Here is a 24,219-nt window from a genome sequence, read left to right on the forward strand (position 1 = left end):
GGAAAAAGGCTGCAATGAAACAAAGAGTGAAAAATTTAAAGGGGTCTGAATACTTTCCGTACCCACTGTATTAGCTAATAAGTAGTTTTGGTAATTAGATGTGTTGATGTCCTGCTAAGTACACTTTGTGGTCAGTTATTCAATTAAAAAAATGGGATCCTTCATTTGTTTTTGTATTTAGAGTACTTACTCTCCTCCAGTACAGTACTGTAAAAAAAAAAAATGATATCGCATAAACCTAAAAAAATCCAGTTATTAGTTGGGTTAACCTTGAGTGTTCATCTTTTATGTTTGTATATGTATGAGTATGAATGCAGGTGATGGTGTAATATGTGTACTGTAAGAGTCAGAGTGGGTTCATTGGGTAATAAACGTGTGTATGTGTATGTGAAAAGTGTGTTTGTACAGCAAAGCGGGTATGTGGTTGGTATTTGTTGCAATTGCTTGTATACTCTGCCCATCCTGGTTATGCAACATGGAAACAGAAAGGGCACTGGCTCAAAATGTGTGAGTTTGTCTGGCTGGATGCTGTACAATACCCAGACTACCATGGGGCAGTATGCAGGCCCAAACAAACTTCCAGCCTATTCATAAGCAGGAAGATGAAGAATCTAGAACAAACAGTCCCAGCCTTTTGGCCTTGAAAGATTATTTGGTGTGGCTATTTTCTTGCTCCCTCTACTCAAACCCCATTGTGGCCCCTAGTTGACCTTGCTACACACTTTAACATGGACTTATTGGACAGTCGGGGCTTGTGTACTGTTTGGGAAGTTTAAGCAAAACTTCACTGTGTGAAATAGGCCACTAGGAAGCAGTAGAATTCATAACCGGAGGACAGATAATGAGGATTGGCATTTTGCTAATAGGAAGTTTTCATCAGCGCTTGACAGCTTTTACCTAATGAAAATCTTAGAGGGCATTCTCTCATTGCCCATTCAGATTATCTAACGATGTAATGAACTGTCTCATTTACTGAAGCTAACTTCCAAAACGGAGCTCATAATCATCTGTCAAGATTAGAGTTGAAACCGGATCGGACTTTGCTCTACTTTGTGTGAAAGCTAAGTGCCTTCCCTACTCACCTCCATGTCTGGTGAATCATATCGTCCACCACACTGAACACAGAAGGTTAACAGATCTACATCTACATTATATTAAAAAGTAACATTCCATAAGACTATAAAAAGGCTTGTACAACCTTGTACAAGGCTTGGTGAATAACTATCCCAGGAATGAGTGTGGATTATCATACCATTATAGAACAAAAACGCAAATGTATTAATAAATGAATATCACAACTAACTACAACTACTAACTTAAATATTAAAATCAACTACAGTCATAATCCACGAGGGGGAGCTAGAGTACAAAATATGTTACACGTGTCATCTGCTGTATTGACAATTTATCTTTGACGGCACATTTCCTGACAGGTTTCCTGTCAATAACCCTTCTTATTTCATTATATTCTTTTTTTTTTATCATTCCTCCTATTAAAAGACATGAAGCCCTTTATGTTACATAATTCTGACATAATGTGGCAGTCACATTAAGGCACACAGGGAGGAAGGGAGGATATATCAAGGAGATGAACAGAAGACATGACAAGAGTGAGGGGGGAAAATAGTGTAGCCCTTGTGGTAATATATTATTTCAAGACAGATCATGAGAAAAGATTAGAAAAAGTCATAAAAGATGCGTGTCTATGTCAGCATGCAGATGCATATTTCTGATGCTATATATATTTCAGATTGTTTTTCAACCAACTGCATAATTTGATTGAACAAAAACAAACATAACGCCAATGTTGTTTCAGGGGTCTAGAAGTAATTTTCCATTCTGATGCAAACAGTAAAAAAACGAAACATTTGTAAGATACTGACTAACACACATGAGAATGAGAGAATTGGTTCTGGCTTTAGAGGACTCAAAGTATGACAATATTTCCCTAGAGGTTGTGATCTGATTTGAATTGTGTGTGTGCATGTGTGTTTTAAGTGGGTCAGTGGAGCAGAGCTGAGCTCAGCAATCTATAGCCTCATCTATAATTCATCAGAATTACACGAATGATAAAAGCTAGACAGAGCAGGGAGTGGCAGGGATGCAGAGTGTGGCCTCTCTGGGTCTGTCTTCCTGTTTTTTCTACTCTCCCTCTCTCAGAATGAGCAATTTCCCTTTAAAAACAATCTTCTGATCTTTGAGTAAAGAGAAGAAAACCAAACACACCAATCATTTTTTGTTAATAAAAGGTGCACAGCAGTGTATTTTGACAACACAAGTCAAGACATTTTTGAACCGTAAACTGTTGCCTTAGTTAAAGACAACACTGTACACCATAGAAATTGGTCTGTGTTTAAGGAACAGACATGTGGGTCAAGAGTGACCAGAACATCCTCTGTGACTGAGAATGACCAAATATGTGGCAATCCTGCAACGGCTGAGAAAACAGCATAGATGCACGTGCAAGACCACACTAATGTCCTCTTTTACAAACACAAACCAAAAGGCTGCAGGCCAAAAATAAATACACAAAAGATTACCCATGGTGATTCACTGCTGACATGTAGAAATAAGTGCACATATCCCCTTTCCATTAACAGCTGTACCTCCAGTCATCTGTCTGTCTAACGCCTGAAGTTAGAAGAAGACGACCCCACCCTCTTTGCACTCATCCCTAGTGGGGATGAGTACGCCTACAGGGGGAGATTTACCACCTGGTGACCTGGTGCAGTCTGAACAACTTGGAGCTAAAAAAAGACAGTGGAGAAGGTTGTGGATTTCTAGTAGGCGCTAAAACGCCCCCATCACCCTGGGTGACTTCCCAGTCAGCACTGTGGAGTCCTTTCACTTCCTGGGCTCCATTATCTCCAGGATCTCAAAAAAGCCCAACAGAGGATGTACTTCCTGCTCCACCTATAGAAATTGCTCAAGACAATGATGGTGCACATCTCCTCTGCCATCATTGAGTCCATCCACACCTGCTCCACAACCAAGGACAAGGGCAGACTGCAACCAATTATTTGCTCTGCTGAGAAGTTGATTGGCTGTTATCTGCCATCCCTCCAGGACCTGTAGGCATAGGGGACACTGAGGCGGGCAGGAAAGATTGTGGCCGATTCCTCCAACCCCAGACTCAAACGTTTTAAACCTCTCCCCTCTGGCAGGAGGTTGCGGTCTGCCCACCCACCCCCCAATTATAAACACTCATCAGTAGTGTGGATATAATTACTAAGTGGGTAAAGGCAAATAATAAAACAGTTACAACAGTCTGGTAAGTTCAGAAATTGACATCAATTTACTGTAATGCAGCCTTTAAAACCAGGAAAAGACCCTACTTATGCCTTATTACAATATTCAAATTCTAAGAGTAGTCTCATAACACGATATTGATACAACATTGATATATTGCCCAGCTCTAACACACACACACACATACACACACACAGACACACACCCCAAACATTCCTCCATCCCATCCCTCTTTTGAGCACTTCTCCCGTCCATCTAAGTGATAGTGTGCCAGACGTGCAACACGTCTCCCCCCGTGTAGCTCTGGCATTTGAAATACTTGACAAAAAAGAACGCATAATTACGAGATTTAGAACAATCAGTAATTAAGACAAAGTATTTGGAAAATAGTCTTATTTAAGAAGGCTCCCTTTCTCTGCTCTTAGAGGTTGCTATTCCACCACACAGACGGATGAGGTGGTTTTGAGATCAGAGGGTGAACCTGTGAGCATTGAGCTGGGTAAAGCCGCTTGAACATTATCCTGTTACCATGGAGATGGGCAACCGGCTTCTCTGTCTAAGTGGACACAGATGAGAGGGAGAGAGATGAAGAAAAAGTGAAGTCTAAAAAACACAGTCTCTACATGAAGTAAGACAAACTGTGAGGAGGTAAAGGGTGAAGATAAAGAAGTAAGAAAAGAAAAGAGGTGAAGCATGGCGATACCAAGCCGTGGAGCAGATGGAGATCCTTATTCAGTGAGGAAAACCTGTTTGATAACAGCTCCTGGACAAGGCCGCATGTGTCTCACAAATGCACAAATATGTACAGATAGCTGAAAAATTTAAGGAAAAACTTAAATAAATGAGTGTTGAACAAATGTATGTGATGAGTATAAAAACGCTGTAAATTATACGCTCTCGTCTTCCGATTTCTATCCAGTTCAAGGTTCAAGTTCACGGTTCATTGGTTGCCATTGTACAACACGGGGTTGCACAATGAAATACAGTTGTGGTCCCTCTATGCTAAAAAATAAAAAAAAAGTAAAAAACAGTAGTGCATTCCTGAAAGTGTTTCCCTTATTTAGATCAAGTGTCTAAGGACAGAGGGTGTATACTGTAGAGATTGTAAAGCCACTTTGAAGCAAATTAGTGATTGGTGATATTTGCTATAATAAATTAAAATGACTTAACCTGACCAGGTGAAAGTTACTAATTCGGAGAGAAATGTGGTTAAATGTTTGGTTGTCAGAGTGGAGATGGTGAGACATGACAATGAGATTTCTGGCACAACCCCAGTCCACAGTATACACTGACCGATGGAACATTGTAAGCACTACTTAACAATAAAGGGTTAGAAGCCTTTAGACAGCGCGCTTCACATTCACCATTAAATCTGAAAATGAGGTGGTACTCTTTCATGGTGGCCCAACACCTTACTAAATTTGACACCCATCTGAATATGAACGAAGTACAAAAACACACACACACACACAAACAACTAATTTATTTTAAAAGAAAGCAAAGAAAAGCGGATCCATTGTGTTTGATTCAGTAGATAATGGTGTTTGTTCTTCTGATCAATGACTGTCTCCTTTTGTTTGTCTAAGATGAGATGAGGGATAGTAGACTAGTGAAAAAAAGAAAGGGTGTGCAAATGACTAAAGGGTTAATAAGAAGACAAGGACAGGAGAGGGGAAAAGATTACACAGCGGAGAAGCAAGATTAACAGATTAGCAAAGAACACATTTTTTAGACCTCCAAAACTTGGTACAAAACCACAAGCCACAGATCTGCAAAACCCCATTACAACTTCCTTATCTGACTGGAACAAAGTAATAAGGTCTCATAATTAATGTCAACAACTCAGAACCACACAGAGTCATGCTGGTGCACTGACAACAGCAACTCAAACACTCGCACAGTGCCTGAAAAACAAATTTATTCCGGGCCGGGTAATTGGCAAACACAGATGGGGTGACCAGCGTGGACTAAGAGAACATGCTTCATCATGGCTGTAGCTCTCTCTCTGCTGAAAAGGCAATCAAAACACCGTTGTTTGATTATATACAGGTTTGACTGTGCGCTTCTGTGACTGTGCTTACTGTGACTAGAGGGAATCTGCACTTGCAGTGATAGGACTTGATAGTTACAGTGAGGAAAATAAGTATTTGAACACTCTGCTATTTTGCAAGTTCTCCTACTTAGAAATCATTGAGGGGTCTGAAATTGTCATTGTAGGTGCATGTCCACTGTGAGAGACAATCTAAAAAAACAAAATCCAGAAATCCCAATGTATGCTTTTTTTTACAATTTATTTGTATGATACAGCTGCAAATAAGTATTTGAACACCTGAGAAAATCAATGTTAATATTTGGTACAGTAGCCTTTGTTTGCAATTCCAGAGGTCAAACGTTTCCTGTAGTTTTTCACCAGGTTTGTATACACTGCAGAAGGGATTTTGGCCCACTCCTCCACACAGATCTTCTCTGGATCAGTCAGGTTTCTGGGCTGTCACTGAGAAACACAGAGTTTTAGCTCCGTCCAAAGATTCTCTATTGGGTTTAGGTCTGGAGACCGGCTAGGCCACGCCAGAACCCTGATATGCTTGTTACAGAGCCACTCCTTGGTTATCCTGGCTGTGTGCTTCGGGTCATTGTCATGTTGGAAGACCCAGCCTCGACCCATCTTCAATGCTCTAACTGAGGGAAGGAGGTTGTTCCCCAAAATCTCGCAATACATGGCCCTGGTCATCCTCACCTTAATACACTGCAGTTGCCCTGTCCCATATGCAGAAAAACATCCCCAAAGCATGATGCTACCCCCCCCCCCCCCATGCTTCACAGTAGGGATGGTGTTCTTGTGATGGTACTCATAATTATTCTTCCTCCAAACACCGTTAGTGGATGACTTTATGACCAAAAAGTTATATTTTGGTCTCATCTGACCACGTGACTTTCTCCCATGACTCCTCTGGATCATCCAAATGGTCATTGGCAAACTTTAGACGTGCCTTGACATGTGCTGGTTTAAGTACCATGATCCAGTTCCATGATTTCTAAGTGGGAGAACTTTCAAAATAGTAGGGTGTTCAAAAACTTATTTTCCTCACTGTAGCATATGCTTCTGTAACCCTGGTTGTATATAACTGAATGTAGTTTGCATTGCCAGACCTATCGCCAAAGCGCTGGTGTATGGTCTGGTTACACCGCATATCTATTCTAGGTTAGGTGAAAAACATTCTGGCCTGTTTGTATTCCCCCCCCATCTGAGGGTGTGAGAGATGTGCCGAATGTCAGGCTATATCCCAGCAATGTACACATACACAATGTTGAGCTAGATTAAAAGTAAAGGTGACATAGCAATACCCTGTTTGTCTTTTGCAGCTTTTCAAAAAACTCAATGTCACTAACATAGTGTCAGGACGAGCAATGCTTTCCTGCTGGAAAAGGGCAAAAATGCTTTCATCAACACACAGCCAGTAGCCTGGGGTGGTGAGAGATGATGTGAGCAATGATGAGGATGTTAAACTAGCAGGGACGGAACAAGCCTTAGGGGACCAGGTGATGTTCAGTACCTCCCACTGACGCGTCTCCTTACTGCTGACAGTACAAAACAAATCCCTCATACAAAACATGGCTCTAAAAAGTATGGAAATTGTAAGAGTTGGGAAAAATCCTTTGTATTAAGGCAAACAAAACTAATGTAGAGTTTGAATAATTGTAAATGCAATGTATTTATTTTATCCGTCCTATTTCAACAAACCTACAAGCATTTTCATATTATAATTCATTACTCCAAATCTATTATTTGTTACTTTTTTCAATCCAAATGCCAGCAAAAACATAATCAAGTTTACCATACAGGTTAATTAAATTAAATGTGATGCCTTACAACATACCAAAAGACTTGTCTTGTTCTTCTTAATAACGTAAGCTTATATGGTCTAAAACGTAATATATTTGCCTTTATTAGATTGAACCTAAATACTCAACCTAAAAGGCATTTTGTGTCAAGATGGTTGAGAATTACTGCAGGAGAACATGGGATGTTGTTTTTGACATAGCAACTAAAATATGACAAAAGACAAGGAAGACAAAGGATGAAATGGATGAAGGTGGAAATATGTCCTGGCCTGGGGGAAAGACACCGGGTCATCTTGGCCCTGGAGAAAGTTAAGTTCTTCAAAGACAAACACAGCTTTGGTCTCTCACAGACACAAACATTCTAGGCTGTGAGAGCCTCAAGGCTTGGCTTCTGTTTCATTTCAACTCACTAGTTCATATCCCATTACAGCCTACTCCCTGGTTGTTTCCCATCTCATGTCTTCCATCCAGACACTAGACATATATTGCACCTGCTTTTACACCTGTTTTATCTCTCCATCCCTCCGAGAAGAGCGGAAAGACCAAAGGAAATCTGTCTGGGATCAGGCCTTCCAGTCTGAAATTGAGACTGTGCGTCAGTCTGCCCATGTGAGCATTTGTGCAAGTGCATGTTGATGCTTCCACACATATGGACACCCAGCAGCCCCATTAGACGGAACAGGGAGGGTGTAGTCAGTCAATCAATTAATCAGCAGCTAATTGTAATTAATCCTGAGTGCCAGCTGCAGAACAGCGGGCTCTTAACAGAGTCTTGCTGATCTTTAATACGGCCCCTCTACTCTCTTTAACAACACCACCACCAGATAGATACATCAAATTCATAGACAGTTGTAGAACACAGTAAACTAAGTAAAATAATTTAAAGGTCCCATAGTTTAATATGTTTTTAAATACATTTTAACATAAATATGCGTTCCCCCAGCCTGCTTATGGTCCCCCAGTGGCTATAAATGACGACAGGTGTAAACCAAGCCCTGGGTATCCTGCTCTGCCTTGGAGAAAATGCAAGCTCAGATGGGCCGATCTGGAATCTTGCCCCTTATGTGGTCATAAGGAGCAAGGTTACCTCCCTTTTCCCTGCTTTGCTTGCCCAGATAATTTGGCCCACCCATGAGAGAGAGACATCATGGCTTTCAAACGAGCAAAGTAGCAGTTAGTCAAGGTCACACCCCCACTCTCCACCTTGCCCCCCCTCTCCTCCTCAAAAACTACAGACACAGAAGTGGCAAGTCCTGAGGAAAGTTTTGTTGTGAGACTGGCTCTAGTGGCTATAATTTGCACCAAGGCCGAATTTGGGGAAAGAGACTTCAGATATGGTCTATAGAAAAGCATCCAAAGAGCACCATGTCATGGGACCTTTAAGATGTTTTAAGGCTTAAAAATTTGATTTTAAAATCTTTGATTTTTTAAGACCCCATAAACACCATGCTTCTAGGCTGCCGTTCTTACTACTGTAGCATGAGATAAATGTTTAACAAGAGAGATAATGTGCAAAAACTAACCACTCACTTACTGTATGGCTCAAACTACATACAAGTAAATGCGAACTGCAAGAATTACGCATTAAAAGCTTTCTCCCCAGTTGTCCACTGGCTGATATATTTGTGTATATTGTTACTGCAACCAACAAAAGAGTCAAACTTCACTATTTTGACAGCTGTCCTAAACAAAGCACTGCTCAAGCAGCCAAAACAACAAAAACTCTTGAAACAGTACCACATAGACGGAAGACGGAATGATGAACTACCACACAGGGCTTTGCCAGCCGAAAATGTTTACGACAACTGAGGCTGAGCCATGAATTGGGCTGCATTATGGAGCTAGAAAGACACAAACATGGTTTTAATGACTAAACAGCTTGTGTTTTTTAAGCTTACCTTGGAGTACTGTCTACGAAGACTGAAGCGCTGTACCATCCTGACTGATGGTACTGTCCTCACAGCTGGAACCCCTCTCTAACCCTCTCCAATGATATCCCTCCAAAGTACACCCAGCCTCACATAGTACAGTCTACATTAACACATATAAACACACACACACACACACACACACACACACGCACACACTATCCTCCTCTTCAAACATCCATGAGCACACACATTACTAGTCCACACCGCTTTCGTCTACTATGCAAACACAAGTGAGGACAGAGAACGAAAGAAATAAAAAGGGATGGAGAGAGAGCAAAGACAGCTCAGCTGTGTTGCCCTCTACTCGTATTCACAGGGATCCCCTGAGCTCGGTCTCTCCAAGACACGTTCACTCACACAAGATGCTCACACCACATGGCTATCAATTCAATACCCAAAAGATTTCCAGTGTACACACACACACACACACACAGACACACAAAAATGAGGTCTTCCAGTCACACGCCTAAACATCCTCTTCTAAGACATTCACACAACATGCGTCACACACACCCAGTGCTCAGCTCTCACTCATCTAGGACGAGGCAAGGTTGCCTCCTGTTTCCTGTCAGTGAGCTGAAGGGTGGAGTGAAAAAGAGGTGGTGGTAAAAGAGGAGGGGGAGATGGGAGAGGAGGAGGGACCAGCTGACTACCTATACTAACTATATATAACATAGGGAGGGGGAAAGGGAAGGAAAGAGGATAAAAAATGTGCAGGGGGGAAATTGGTGAGAAAAAGAAGAAAGAGAAAGAAAGAAAGAATCATCATTTCCATATACACACTCACATTTAGACAAGCTATTCAACCCCCGACCTCCACTAACAGCAGTATGTCACACCTCAAAAGTCGACCCCACTGTTACTATGGCAACCCAAGCAGGGCATAGCAAAAGGTGGCTCGCGGCAATATTCGGGGTAACAACAGCGACTGCTTGGTTGACCTGAATGACATTGCTGTGTTGCCGTGTGGAGACAGGGCTGAGAGATGGACGAGACAGGTAACAATCTCTGCCAAGAGCGAGCAACGGACCACAGAGAGGTTGATGGTCGTCCATCACAGCAGCAGGACTGAAGGAGCATAGATGTCTGGCTCTTAGCCCTACCCTGTCATCCCAGGTGAGGTCACTCACATAGGACTGAAGGATACCTAATGTTACAGATGAAGAAATGGGAAACACGTTTCTTAAATTCAGCTCACAGATTAAAGCCATCGGTTCACTTGGATATCAACGCCTACTGGTCTAGACTTACTGGCCAGTGCCCACTGCTGGATGGATAACATCCCTTAATACGTGACACACTGATACAGAGTCCTTGGCATGGCTTATTTAATTCGCCCACAGATCAGTCTAGTCTACAACAAACATGAGCTCATAATTCATCACCTCTACCTTCACATGAACCAAGCCCAGTGCCGCTCACAGCAGGTTGGCTGATCTGACAGTGGCCTCTGGTGGCCAACAGAACAAACTGAAGTCTCGTGGTAAGGTGTTAAAAAATCACAACTTGAGGTAAAAGATCGGACTGTTAAGGACTGGGAGGTTTTAACAAAGCAATACACCCACACCCACACCCACAAACCCACACCAACACAAACACCCACACCCAAACACCCACCCACACCAACACCCACACACACACCCACACATTGATGCTATTTTCCATTACAAACGTTACAATGTAGCAGAACATGTAACCCCATTCAATACTTTTAATGATTATTGGATTAAACACACAATGCTCTTAAAAAGACATAAGTACGACATAAATAAATGATTATTCAAGCAGAATACTAAAGAAAGGATTTACAAAAAGTACACTGATGTATACAATTGTTGTATTGCAGCTTTTAATGTAAGTCTAAAACAAAACCATTAAAAAATATTTTTTATTCCTCCTGTTAACTCTGAACATTAAAAAAATTCCTTCACTTCCAATGGAGGTGATGGTTTACAAAATATAAAGTATATTATATTACAAACAATGTAAGTTATTATGAGGCTTCATAAGTCTGAGTTGGTCAAATCAGGTGAAGTTTTACAGAAGCTAGTCGTTTAGTGCAAAATTCCTCCTTTTACTGTTATGTATTATTGTGTATCTACACGTGTCTCATTTGTTAGCAAGCTGCACCATGGATATCTGATAGACAGCAGTAATGGTAGACCTACTCTCCGTATTCACAACTGATACTGCCGGGGTTGTTACCACAGCAGCAAGGTGAACCTTAGCTTTTGACTGACAGTTCACTAACAAACAAGGCCCGACACCAGTGAAAGTGTAAGAGCGACATATCGATCAGCCTGTGTACTGAAATGTTGTGCGGCTGTTGTCACTTACCCTGTCCGTCTCCTCTGTGGAGTGGTACCCTGATGACAGCACCACTTCGCCCCCGGTGCATCCAGGTGTGGGGCTGCTGGGTGTGGTTTCACCAGGGGAAGAGGAGCGTGGACGTCTGATGTGCTGCTGTGGATCGTGGGTGTGGCGGCGGTGCGGGGCCTGGGGGCTACCTTTCAGGAGAGGATCGCGGTCTCCGCTCCCACACCCGGATCCTTTACTGCGCCGGCTCTGCAGGCTGGTCCCACGCCTCATCATGCCCACAGCGCCTGAGCCCTGGTCAGCTGCAGAGGGAACCACAGGAGCAGAAAGGTGGTCAGGTTCAGGACAGCAGGGCCCCAAGGCATCCTCAGGGGCAGAGGGGGAGGAGCCACCTGCTGAGACTACAGAGGAGGAGGAGGAGGAAGACGAAGAGGGGATGTTGGAGCGAGAGAGGCGTTTACGTTGCTGCTGGAACAGCTGTTTCAGTCCCTGGCCAAGAACCCCCATGCCCTCCCTGGCGTTTTGGCTCATCTTACTGAAGGAGGGGTGCTCTGACTGGAATGGGGCCCTCTTCAACCCTGGGCCTTGTGATCCCCCTGTTTCTCTTCGCGCTCCAGGACCTAAAATGGGGCCCACCCCCTCTGACTCCCTTTGACTGTCATCCCCCTGCTGCATGTGTCCGTGCTGACCTCTCATGAATAGCAGGGAGGAACTGCCCTATTAATCAGTCTGCTAACACTTCCCTCTCTATATGTAACACATACAGAGGGCCAGACCAGGACAATGACTGAATGACTACAGGAGAGAAGAAAACAGTAAAGTACAGTAGAGAACAGTGGATGGAGAGAAGGGCCTGTCTGATGGAGGGTTGGATCGGCTCAGTGGTGGTCAGAGGGATGAATCCAAAGGGGGAGCATGCATCTTTGATTCAGGAAACAGTAGCCATGCTGGTCTAGCACAGAGAGAGAGAGGATATGGATTATGAGAGGCTGGAATGTTTCCTAGATCCAGTGGCATGAAATCACTACTTTTCACTTCAACTTGTGACCATTTTGATGGAGATGCCCCAATAAGACAGAGTAATGCTTTTGTTATTCTTGCTAGGCAACCACCGAATCACCCGTCCTATGCCAAACGTTACTTTGCTCTGAAGTAAATTACGTTGTGGGCTTTTTAGCTTGGAATGGAAGTTGTTTTCTACTGAAGTGGTGCTCCTGCAAATACATGAGAGGCATAGAATGGAAAAACGTGAGGTGCTCAGCACCGCTAAAGCAGCAAACAATGCTTCACTTCATTCACATTGAAAGCAATGACAAATAGCCGCCTGGTTGGAAAAACACACTCAGTCTAATTGAGTCCTTACTCTGAATTTATGTACCAAAATTAAATTGCAATTGTAATTTAAAAAATAACATGGGACAAATACTGTCAGTTGAAGATGGTATCAGACAGGCTGACTCAGTGACAGCCCTACCAGGCATCTGAATCATTTTACATTCCAACAGGCAAATGTTACATGAGCAAACATAAGTTAATGAAGGAAAACAGCTGGATCCAGATTAACTAGCATGATCACCAAACAAAGTACACATTATTTCAAAAAAGCAAGCAGGTAAAAGAAATCAGGAGTCAGAACGGAATATGAGGTTGGCAGAATAAATGAAAGGATACAGAGAATAGGGGGTGACAGAGTGATAGATATGGACTCACATCGGGGAAAAACCCCACCTACCATCAGCCCAACTGTCAGCCAAGCGTGACTCACTCTTGTGGATTACCTGAGACGGAGAGAAAAAAAACTTAAATCTTCAATTTAATCACTGACCTTAAGATTCTCAAACAATCTGGCATATCATTTATAATCAATAATCATTTTCAGTCTGAGCTGTGAACATGATTCTGAACAGAATGGCAGACTGAACAGAACATGTGCAATATTGTGTGGCACAACTTTTTGGGTGGGTGTTCCTCCACACATTTGGTGTCCCCAAAGGCATCCCTTCCTTCTCCTGTGGTGGTATTAAGACACAATGGCTTCCGCACTAGAAACAACATACAGTGCAGTGTCACACACACTGAACGGAGTGCATGAAGGCCTCCCGCAGCGCTGCACACACCTGAATCTAAGTCAGTGACAAAATCAGAGTAGATGCCTGATAACAAGCGGAAGGAACATTTTGGGTGGAAGAGTGATCACCTCAGAGACCCATAGACACACAGGAAGGCAGCCCGAGTCTCCATGCAGCATCTCTCATTGAGAGCGTAAAAACAAGCGAGTCAGAGGGACAGTTATATACTCAAACTTCAGTCCTTCAGCTGAACTGTCAGGTCCTGAAGAATAACACAACGTTGGACAGACCGGGACAAACACTCAAATAAATATAGCGGTGACAGGCTTCATTCACATTCACTATGAAAACAATCATCTGTTCAGTTTTACACTACGTCCAGAGAAAAAAGGAGAACGAGCATGAAGCTACATGCAGGTAGAGATCGCTTTTCACATTAGCCACAATGTCACAGCAAAGAAAAAGCGTATTCATGCACATAAACCCATTCACACAGCAACTTTTACTTTCTCCACAAGTTGATCTTAAATCTGACCTTTTTTAATCTTTTCTGTTTATCATGCAGATTCAGACCGGCAGATATTGATGGGCTTAAAGAAGTTGTGTTAATAATTTTGGTGCCAATCAGTTAAATGTGACTGTGGCCTGCCAGAGAGAAAGAGAGCAGGTGTTGAACAGGTTCAGTTACTGGCTATAGCCTTTCATGCTAAAATGAACACAGCTTTATTTACTGATTACAGCTGGGCAATGTGTTTTAATAGTTTGACAGAAATTCATTTGTTTTTACAAAAGGTTAATCATAATACACAATTATGTTGCAAATGCTCAATTAACTATACCCCATATAAAATATATCAAGGACATCTGCTTGTGTGCCTGGAAATATTAAATAAATGTAAGTATTTAAAAACTTATTTTACAATGGAGTTTAGTGCAATGAGAACATTCTTATTCAACAAAACTGTGCATCTGTTTCTTTTTCAACTTAATCCTATTTTAATTGTCAGTTTTCTTTTTCTTTCTTTCAATCCTATTTAGTTTTTTGTTCTTGTTCCTTCCTGTGGGAATAAATAAAAACTCAGACTCATGTTTGCAGATATCAACAGTATAGTGTTATTGCAATATGAACTTCCTGTATGACCACACAACACACACACACACACACACACACACACACACACACAGAAACAACTACATCCTGTTCCTTTGGTGGAAAAGGTCATTTTGCAGTCAAGCGCGCACGGACGCACGCATTCAAATATACATGCATACTTGTTTTTGCATGCACCATCAAACTGATTGGAACTTTCTGCCCATCACAGTGAAGTATAATTGATTGTGAAGGAGCACTGAGGGGTTTCGGAGATTGGGAGTGAAGGGGTAAACCCAATCCTGTCCTGAGGCTGCAGCCCTGTCCTGACCTTGGTGCCCATCCTTCCCTCTGTGTCTATAAATCCCCTCCTTCATCCCTAGGATGATCCCAAGCTAGATTGGATGTTTTCTTGATTGCCTACGGTTATATATTCAAACTAAATCCTCTTTCAGGAGCCTTCAGAGGACAAAGGTTTATTGTCAGACTTTTTGTATATTTGTGTATGTGTGAGTCTTGCATCTTTGTTTAGTGTCAACAAAAATGTGATACTTTGGTGATCCTCTTAGAAACATTCTTCCTTTACCTCGGATCAACCTGCGAAACATGTATGGATGTATTTTGTTTATTTAAGCCCTGTCCTCTACAGAAACAGATCAGTGATTATCAGTGAATAACAGGTGTCAGTGACAGAGGGGATCAGCAGCCTCAGTGAGTCAGCATGTTTCTCAGAAATGTCACAATACTGTCAAAGGTGAATTACAAACGACCACATGGACAATGGCCTCTCTGGAACTTTGTTACCCTCCCTCATGCCCTTGTATAAATACACACACACACACGTCCTTGTCCTTAGTTCTGCAAATCATTCCATTCAGCCGAGCTGCCACTCGTCCAAGCCTGCTGTCATTGTCTTTGGAGAGATGGTGAAAGCTCAGCAGAGCTCTGGCACTGGCAGACTGGGGAAAAAAAACAGCTCACACTGACAATTTGTCATTTTGAGGACTGTGTCAAGCATGTGAGAATTGCTGTATTATAATTGATTCAGTTTTTTGATAAATAGTCTTTTTTTACCTTCTGATTTCTTTGCTTTATTTAAACAAAGCTCTGTCAATTGCTAGTGTTTAACAAGAAATACCAATATCACAGCTCCCTGGAAACGCTCACTTCTGCTTTCTGGATAGAAGACAGCTGCAGCTTCATTCAGTCAAAAAGGTTATATTGATTAAGCTGTGGAACTCAAGTGTTCCAAAAATTACATCCATTATCCTTATTGAAACAAAGAAGACCACCAAAGGTGATTATTTAAAAGGAGATTAAGCCCCCACCGTTACAATGGTGAGGAGATCAGCTCAAATAGCTAAGTGACAAAGCAGACAATGTGCAATCTAGCATAACCTGAGATCATGTATCACTACAATGCAAAGTATTATAGTCTTTCCATGCAAATTTTGCCATAGGCACTTACTCTTCTTGACTCCTGAATTTCGTTCTGCTCTTGGCATAAAAAAGTTGCAAATTTAGCATGACCAACACAAGTAGGGGTCAATCTGGTCGGTGCTCTTTTGACACCAAAGCAGCCATGTTGTTGTTCATTGCTAAACATACAGTTGGTTAACTCAAAATATGGCCAAAGCCTAGACAAACCCATTCAGTATTTCCAGAAGAGTCTGAGAGCTGGCATGGAATAGACCACTCTTTGTTCACTCTGAACCAAACACAGGCCCATCGCTGCTCTTTGTGCTTCGCCTCTTTCACTGACAGACACACATCAATAAGAGGGGAATTAGGCCAGAGAGTTCTGGCACCGATGTTTGTGTGTGAGCGCGTGCAAAAATATGTGTGTGTTTTTAATCGGAGAAAGCCAGAAAAGGAAATAGAAATAGACAGATAGCCGGAATTATATTGTGTGGAAATGGGCATATGTGTGCGTATGTGCGTGTTGTCTTTGACCGATGGAAACTGGACCATATCTCATTCAGCAGCTGCATTATGACAGCATAGGCAGGAAACAGGAACAATCGTTATTGTATTTATGTGTGTGTGCGTGTGTGTGTGTGTGTGTGTGTGTGGGGGGGGGGGGGCAGAGAATAGCACAGTTGTGTCAGTTCTGACGGGAGAGCGGGAGATGACTTCAGCATACTGCAAAGAGTGTGATAAGAGACACAACTCTTTGTATCAGACAGGGAGAGTGAGTAAGTAAAAGAAGAGAGAGAGAGAGATAGAGATGTACAGAGGGACTGTACAATGGATAAAAGCATCTCATCCACGGCGTGTTACGCCTGGCCGTGTCGGGTTCACCTCGGGCGCTCGGTACAGAGCGTGTCTAAATGAGGAGGTGAATGGCAGGTAGTTCCCTGACAGAGCGAGGCACAACGCCCTATTGTGCAAGATTAAACCCAAAGGGAGTTCCTGGTGCCAGAGTTGCGCTCAGCTTTCCAGGAACAAGACAAACCAAAAGACACACAATCATTTACTCATGCAGACATTGAAAACCACAACTACACATTTTTCTTAATGACATCATAGACTTGCCTTCAAAAGAATAAAAAAAAATGTTGTCTGCTTGTACAGCGTCCAAGAAGACTATTATTGGAGATTCACACCTGATATCTTTGTTAAACTGACCTGGATACATTTTTTCTAAATAGTTTTAATCTTGATCATATATGAATGCTAGCTTGAATAAAGAAGAACCTGCATGTCTGGATGCGGAGGATACCCAATTTTTAAGTCGTTTTATCTCTTGGGCAACAGGAGCCATCGCCATCTGTAACTACATCCCTCGTTGGCGACCACCCCACATATTACTGGCAAAAAAATGCAAAATGTTCATCACAAAAAAACAAATACAAACACGTATGCAGACATGCACACCCACACAAATGGAACAACAGGTGATATACTGGGTATAGAGCAAGTCTGAGTAATCTGACTACTTAACTGACGATTTGAGGTGGAATGCTGCAAAGACAAATCAACAATGAGACTTATTTCAATTTCAGCTCTACAGAGGAACAATTACAGTTGTACAGGGCTGTAATTATGTATCACTGAGGTATAGGTTGTACAGAGGGGTCAGACAGTGATCAAATCTAGAAAGCAGCACAGTGGAGGAAACATAATTGGAGATTGGAACATGCAGGTTGCATGTTTAACATGTTGGACGGAACTATACATTTACTGGGGATGCCTTGTTTAGGTAATATCTGTGTGCAACACTCCAGCAAGTTTCCTAATGCATAATCCACCATGTGCATGGAATTGACACTGGTCCATGTTGACTACAATTACAACCCTCTAATTTGTCTTAGCTGACTGAGTGGTGGTTTTGAGTATCTCATTTTGTTGCTGTATATTAGTAAAACAGATGTTCTGTGGAGGGGGGGGGGGTTAGAGAAATTAGTATGTAATGCATTTTAATCCCTGCAAAGTTGCCTTTACTTATACTAAACTGATAGGTGTTTAAGAGTGGTCAGGCCAATTTGGCCAACATAGCTCATATTCCACCAGCTCTGGCAAGGTATCATCAACTGTCAACAGGCTGGAAACCACCGACACGCAAGCTGAAATCTCATACCAGGGATTGGGTTAAAGGCGCAAAGCCATAAGGATGGACAATGCATGTCAGTGTCAACACACACTTTGTGTGACTGAAGAGAGAAACCTGTCAGGCTCACAGGTCAAAGGGCATCTGGTTCTTTGTGGTGCCAGCAGGTAAGAACAAATTGAAGTAGTCAGTTATAAATCATTCACATCATCACATATTTAAATAACGGTTCAGCCAGAACTCTGAGCAAAAGTAACCAGACACCTCTACTGGCCAATAGGGGAATTAGTGGGGATGAGCACATCCAAGCTCTGGTCTTGAAGCTCTTAGGGTTTATTCAGCTAAATGAGGCGGTCCAGCCATTCGCCGCAAGGTTGTGCAGACGTGGGGACTGTCCCTTAAATGGCTTGTGTTCCTTAACCCACCCGATGTAGCACAAGTATACTGTATACTTCAAAATATTTGTTATTTGTCAGATCTTTCAAAGAACTCAGCATTTCTGACCGCACTTAAAGGCAGCTTCATTACAAATGTCTCAGCTGTTACACAAACTCCTGGGCAGTAAAGTGCTTGTTACCCTCGTAGTTTCTTCAATTAGAGAGATAGATAGTGGCTAACTGTACAGGACTCTCACACTGCCTCAAAATGGACTGACAAATCTGATTGCCGGTTACTAGACAAGTTTTTTAATCCTCAAAATTTTCTAGATGAACTTGTCCTTTAATGCTAAAATGTTTTTCAAGTGAAAACGCTGGTGACCCCTGCTTCTTTTCTGCCTCCGTCTTCAAACAGGAAGGGATCAGAGGGAAGCAGGCAGCTCGTTGCCACTAGAAACCACAGCTTTTTATAAAGGAATTTCACCTTCATTCTGGAAATGTGGGAGTCACTCCTACTGGAGAGAATAAACCCAGTCTGTCCACATGAAAAGCACAATAGTACAGCGTTTTACTAGTAAATGCTTCTTGATGGCATTGGGAAAAAAAGAGTGGGGGGGGTTTCCTCTCTGAGATACCACACTTCCTCTTTAGCCACGGCTGACCTTTGGTTGAGAGAACAGCCAAAGCAATGCCTGAATGATGCTGAAATTGTTCAGGCTTGAAAGGACAGAAAAAACTAGTATGCTGCCTTAAAGTTGTCTGACTCCGCCAACAAGTAATGCTGCAGTTTACATCTGTGTCTGTCGTATAATATATGCAAGACTTTGAAGGAATTCAATAAAAGGCAAAACGTAGATGCTTCACACTCATCTTCAACCTGGCAGCAAAGAGCGCAGCTTTGATTGCAAAATAGATACAGAAGATAGCAGAAGGGGAGGCACATCATGTGCGTGAGAATGGCTTTATCCCAGTAATGTAGGCATCTAGTAAGCCAGACTCCAAAATCTAACCAGTTCATTGCGTGCAGGTGAACATTTGCGCATAAGGCATTAAAACACATTCAGTATCTGAAACCTTTTGAATCGCTTACTGAACATTTTCACATTATTTGTTTGGTAAAAAAAGCACAGCGAAATTAAAAGTACAACCTATTACTTTACATATAGTCAAGTCTAGATTATATCTAGTGTCATACGGTGGTTAACGTGATCTCCTGAGTTTGCGTAAATATACACGCCCACTTGCTTCAGCCAAGCAACGTGTTACCTGTACGCATTTTGAGCTATTTGCGTGTCTACTCTGTAAACAAATCTGCATGTATGTAAACGCTGTTTACAGCGGACATAAATATATTACTACGTGCCGTGTTAGCGCGAGAAAAAAGTGACGGTTGAGTTTAGGGAACGTCACACGCGGGTTGGGTTTAGGAAAAATAATTGGTGGAGTACAAGAACAACAGGGTTGGATTTACTAAAAGAAGAAAGCGATTTGATAAAAGAAGAAAGCGACGGTTGAGTTTAGGAACTGTGACACCGGACTCCTGGGTGAAAGTCCTGTGTTTCACCCATCTACCACCCGATCAACTTCAGTGACTTTTCGCCCCTTTCATACTACTTGCCATGGTGAAAATTCCCAAGCAATTGCAGGGTAAAGTAAGTCAATGGAGGCCAAACGGCGATGATATGCCATTAAAAAGAGAGTAGGCGTCTTGATAACACGCCAACAATGGAATACTAATTGCCGTGTCATACATACGCCATTTCATGGCATCAGTCTGAGGTAGTTGTTTCACCTCAATTATGTTGGGAGGGAGTGAAAAGAGCATTGGCAAGATTACTGAGCAATGTTCACGATGTTCATATTGAGAATCATCAATAAGTATAATATATCTATATGATAGATATGCCATTGTTTTGTCTAAAAATTGTCCAGCCATGTTCCGTCTGTGCTTCACACTTTTTTCCAGGTGCCCTCAACAACCAGAAGAACTCTAGCGCAGCAGCAAAGACATGATCGCTTACCAGCTTCCCACTCGCAAAAACACTGCCGGAGGTTGTGTACCACTGCCAAGAATGTAACCAGGTCTTTCCTGTATGTCTCTCTACATTACACAACATGTTTTCATCTGCAGCAAAGGGGAGCATCTAAGCATAAAACAAGAGTATGAGAATGTATTTAGTTCTGCTCAAAATTTTCTTTACTTATTGAATTATTAAATGTGTCAAAATATTCTGAAACATCAAATAATGTATCTATTTATCCATCTTCTATACCACTTATCCTATTCAGGGGTGCAGGTGGCCTTAGCACGGCATCCACGTAGCAAGAAATCTAGTATATCTTGGACACAGCACAACCTATCACAGAGCTTAAGGCCCTGACACACCAACCCGATCATCGGCCGTCGGACAGTCGAGGTCAGTGACTCGAGTCTGTTCGGTGTGTTCCGTGATGTTGTCAGCTGGAGAAGCCGTCGGCCTTCATTTGGGCCGATTTGACATCGAAAAGCGGGCAGTCGGACTTAATCATCAATCTGATTGGTAGAGTGCATACCAGCAAAAGATGAGTGGGATGAGCGTGAATAACGCCTCTCAAAATCTGACGAAAAACTTTTAAACTGACCTTTGTCGATCTGAAATGAAGACAGATTCAGCAACTGCTTGGCCTATTTCTTGCTTAAAATGCCATGACGGTCTGGCTTTGAAATTCCGGAACAGCCAGACCCACGTGACGCATTCAACCAATCAGCTGCCAGTTCTCATTTTTTGGGTGACGATACAGATTAGCACCATTTGGTGTTATGGAGACATATTACAACTTGTGCACACGTAGAACATACGCTCATGTCGGTGTCGCTTCAGTGTGTTCCGAGGAACTTTTTGGACCAACTCCGGGAGACTGTAAGTCCGACCGCCTTTTCTGCCGAAGGTTGCCCGTTTGGTTGGTGTGTCAGAGCCTTTACACATCTTCATAAACTGACCAACACAGTCACACCCACAGGCAATTTAGAGGTCAATTCACCCAATCTGTATATCTAAGACCTATAGGGAGACATTGGTGTTCCTAGAGGAGATGTAACCTATTTAAACAAAAAAACAAACCCTAAAATATCAGAAGCAATTTGCTTATGCAGGAGTTTCATGCTGATTATAAAATGAATCAAACTATTATATAGAACAGCAGTGGTTTTTGAAATATTACTGACAGGCAGAACAATAATTTATGCATGACATTAAGATTCACTTAACAGGCTCACTGTGTTATCTCTTTTAACCCAACTCTAAATTATACATTGCCAAATAGACCCACATACATTATATTAAATGAAACCATCAAAAGACCGCAGCTAGTATACAGCACATGTGACGTCACACACAAGTAAAACCAGAATTTACGATATCTAACTTCTTCCCTTTTTTGATTCATTTCCTATCAAAACATCTAAAGTCTTTGCAACAGAAGTATCTACCAATATGGATATTACATGAAATCATCACACACCTTTAACTAGAATCTACTTCATGTCACCTTTCTAATCCAGTGTCAGTGTGCAGCTTAGTTGTGAGAAATTCTGGCTTCCTGTACACACGGCCAATTAATCAGCCCCTGTGACAGTCAGGCAAGCACACAGCAAGCTGTGTTAATCTTGTGATCGGGTCTAGGATAAGCACATCTTCACCACATCCAATGCTAACGTTTTACATGAAGCTGATCTCAAGTCAGTAAAGATGGCAGCTCCATTTTTAGGGACCACTGAGTTCTATTTTGTTAGCATTGTGCACGCAAACACTACACATACACAACCGCATTGCACTCCTACAAAGACTTTCAATTCTAAGCTCAGCTCCCAACAGGGAGAACACAACATGAGTGCAAGAGAGGAGGAGGAGGAGGAGGAGGAGGAGGAGGAGGAGGAGGAGGAGGAGGAGGAGGAGGAGGAGGAGGGCAGCGTCATCGTGGTGGTCTGACTGTCGGAGTGAGACATGAATGGCTGCAGTGCCCTGAAGGGGCAGCCAAGCTCTCAGCCACTTAGCATTGTATACTGAACAGATAGTGGGATACATATCCCAGACACCTCTATATGTGTCAATATGTGTGCTGTTCATACATGCAGTACAGGGGAGAGAGAGAGATGAAAACAGTTAGCACAGTTATCAGAATGGATGAGTAGAGTAAGGGGGTGAAAACAAACCTTCAGCCGACATTCACAACAACGTAGTGGATTTCCTTCATTGCAGAGAAGATGACCTGCTACATCAGCCCCACAGGTCTTCAAGAAAGAGAAGAAAAAGTGAGATGGAAATAAGGCTTCCTTGGCACACTGTAGTCTCTGCATCTGCTCAACTCTCTCGGTTTATCTAGACACTGATAATGTTAGGTTGGGGTGGAAAATGCTCCACTTTGAAAAATATTAGGCATCAAATGTAAAATAAAAAATACTAGGCATCAGATGTAATAATGAGGCTGCGGATGTCCATCCTTACAGGGCCATGTAATGTCTTTAGCCCATCAGATTGCATTAGCCAGTTGAGACTGAAATAAACCCTACTGAGGGTCTATTAGAACATGTGTAGGTTGCAACTGGCAGGCCCCGGGCTAATACCATGAGAGACAAGGGACTCATTGATATGACTGCATCATAGTAAATTAAAAATGGTTCATGAATTAATTGGAAATGAACACCTAGCTAATCACAACTCTTAAGTTTATAACAAGCCAGCGAAGTCTTAAAACAAATAATCTTATTTCCTAAAGCAACGAATTCTATTTGTTATGTACAATGACAGAAACCTGCTGTACACAACTATAATATTACAATGTCATTATTTGCACTACAGTGGGATACTGCAGCAAAAGAACCGCATGTGAATGCAATGACACCCCAGGAGATTTGACGTTAATGACTGTTACGAACGATAATTTGAGTAACATACTTTACGCTCTACAGAATTAACGTTAAACTAGCTAATAACAAACAAGCATTCGTTTATATTGTGAAAATACGGGAAACAACGTGTACAAAGCTACAAAAAATCGTTGAAATGTTAGTTCAGTGGCATTCAGTGAGTATAGCAGCAGTGTGTTAACCTATTTTATAAGTCTGTGCTGTGTTAACGGACTCGGGTTGACAGTCCCGTTAGTGTGTCATTGCACAAAGCTGCCGCTTCTATGAAACATCTAACGCTACATCGACACTCTTAACAGTTTTTCTTCGCGGCACAGAGAGACACAGCACATATCACACAGAGAAAGAGGCATAAACTCACGGTAAATCCGCCCGAAAAAAAGAAACTAAAAATATATTTCACACTTACACGGGTGATAGCAAACTGTTGGAGCTGACACAGACGTTCAGCAAGTAGCACCCCTCCTCCGAGTACCGTCCGCCCCACGGTCGCTCGTCCACTCTCAATTCTGACGTCATGGCGTAGGACGTAATCTAAAGCGAAGTGGCCAAAGACTAGATGTTGTGACAAGAAGCCTCACTTGCGTATTAAAAACACATAGCTACACCTCTGGTTCAGACATGAGAACAAGCCTTTTGTTAAGTAGCCCACCACATACATGTGTGTTTAGCATTACTAACCAAGCAAAAATTAAAGGCTCAGTAAATTCTAGTTCCTAAGATGGGTTGCTGATTTTTAATTTGTTGGAAAATAAGATCAGGGAGTCATTTGCTAGTAAATTCTTGGATGACATTAAAGGGTTAGTTCACGGTTTTTCAACCCAGACATTTTAGTGATGTTTCCAATTAAGGCAGAACAATAAATACAACTTATATATACCTATATAT

At 42.1% G+C, this 24,219-nt stretch overlaps 1 protein-coding gene across 17 annotated transcripts in view; it reads right to left on the bottom strand.

The window, feature by feature from the left end:
* The window catches only part of tmcc1a (transmembrane and coiled-coil domain family 1a), a 41,249-nt gene extending 17,391 nt beyond the window's left edge, over positions 1-23,858 (bottom strand). Inside the window, exons 1-6 of one of the 17 annotated variants that reach the window (XM_034876054.1) lie at positions 23,741-23,841; positions 22,910-23,021; positions 22,618-22,695; positions 15,341-15,457; positions 13,072-13,117; positions 11,361-11,740 (exon numbers count right to left, since the gene is read on the bottom strand). In XM_034876054.1, coding sequence (XP_034731945.1) covers positions 11,361-11,740; positions 13,072-13,117; positions 15,341-15,457; positions 22,618-22,695; positions 22,910-22,945 — 657 coding nt within the window. In that variant the 5' untranslated portion in view covers positions 22,946-23,021; positions 23,741-23,841. Of the gene's footprint in view, positions 1-8,990; positions 9,196-11,360; positions 12,292-13,067; positions 13,118-15,340; positions 15,458-22,617; positions 22,777-22,909; positions 23,209-23,513 lie in introns of those variants that run through there. The other 16 variants (XM_034876058.1, XM_034876053.1, XM_034876060.1 and 13 more) reach the window with 16 other exon arrangements.
* Between the last annotated feature and the right edge of the window lie 361 nt (positions 23,859-24,219).

Source organism: Etheostoma cragini, chromosome 7, assembly GCF_013103735.1.
Source record: "Etheostoma cragini isolate CJK2018 chromosome 7, CSU_Ecrag_1.0, whole genome shotgun sequence".
NCBI classification, from domain to species: Eukaryota; Metazoa; Chordata; class Actinopteri; order Perciformes; family Percidae; genus Etheostoma; species Etheostoma cragini.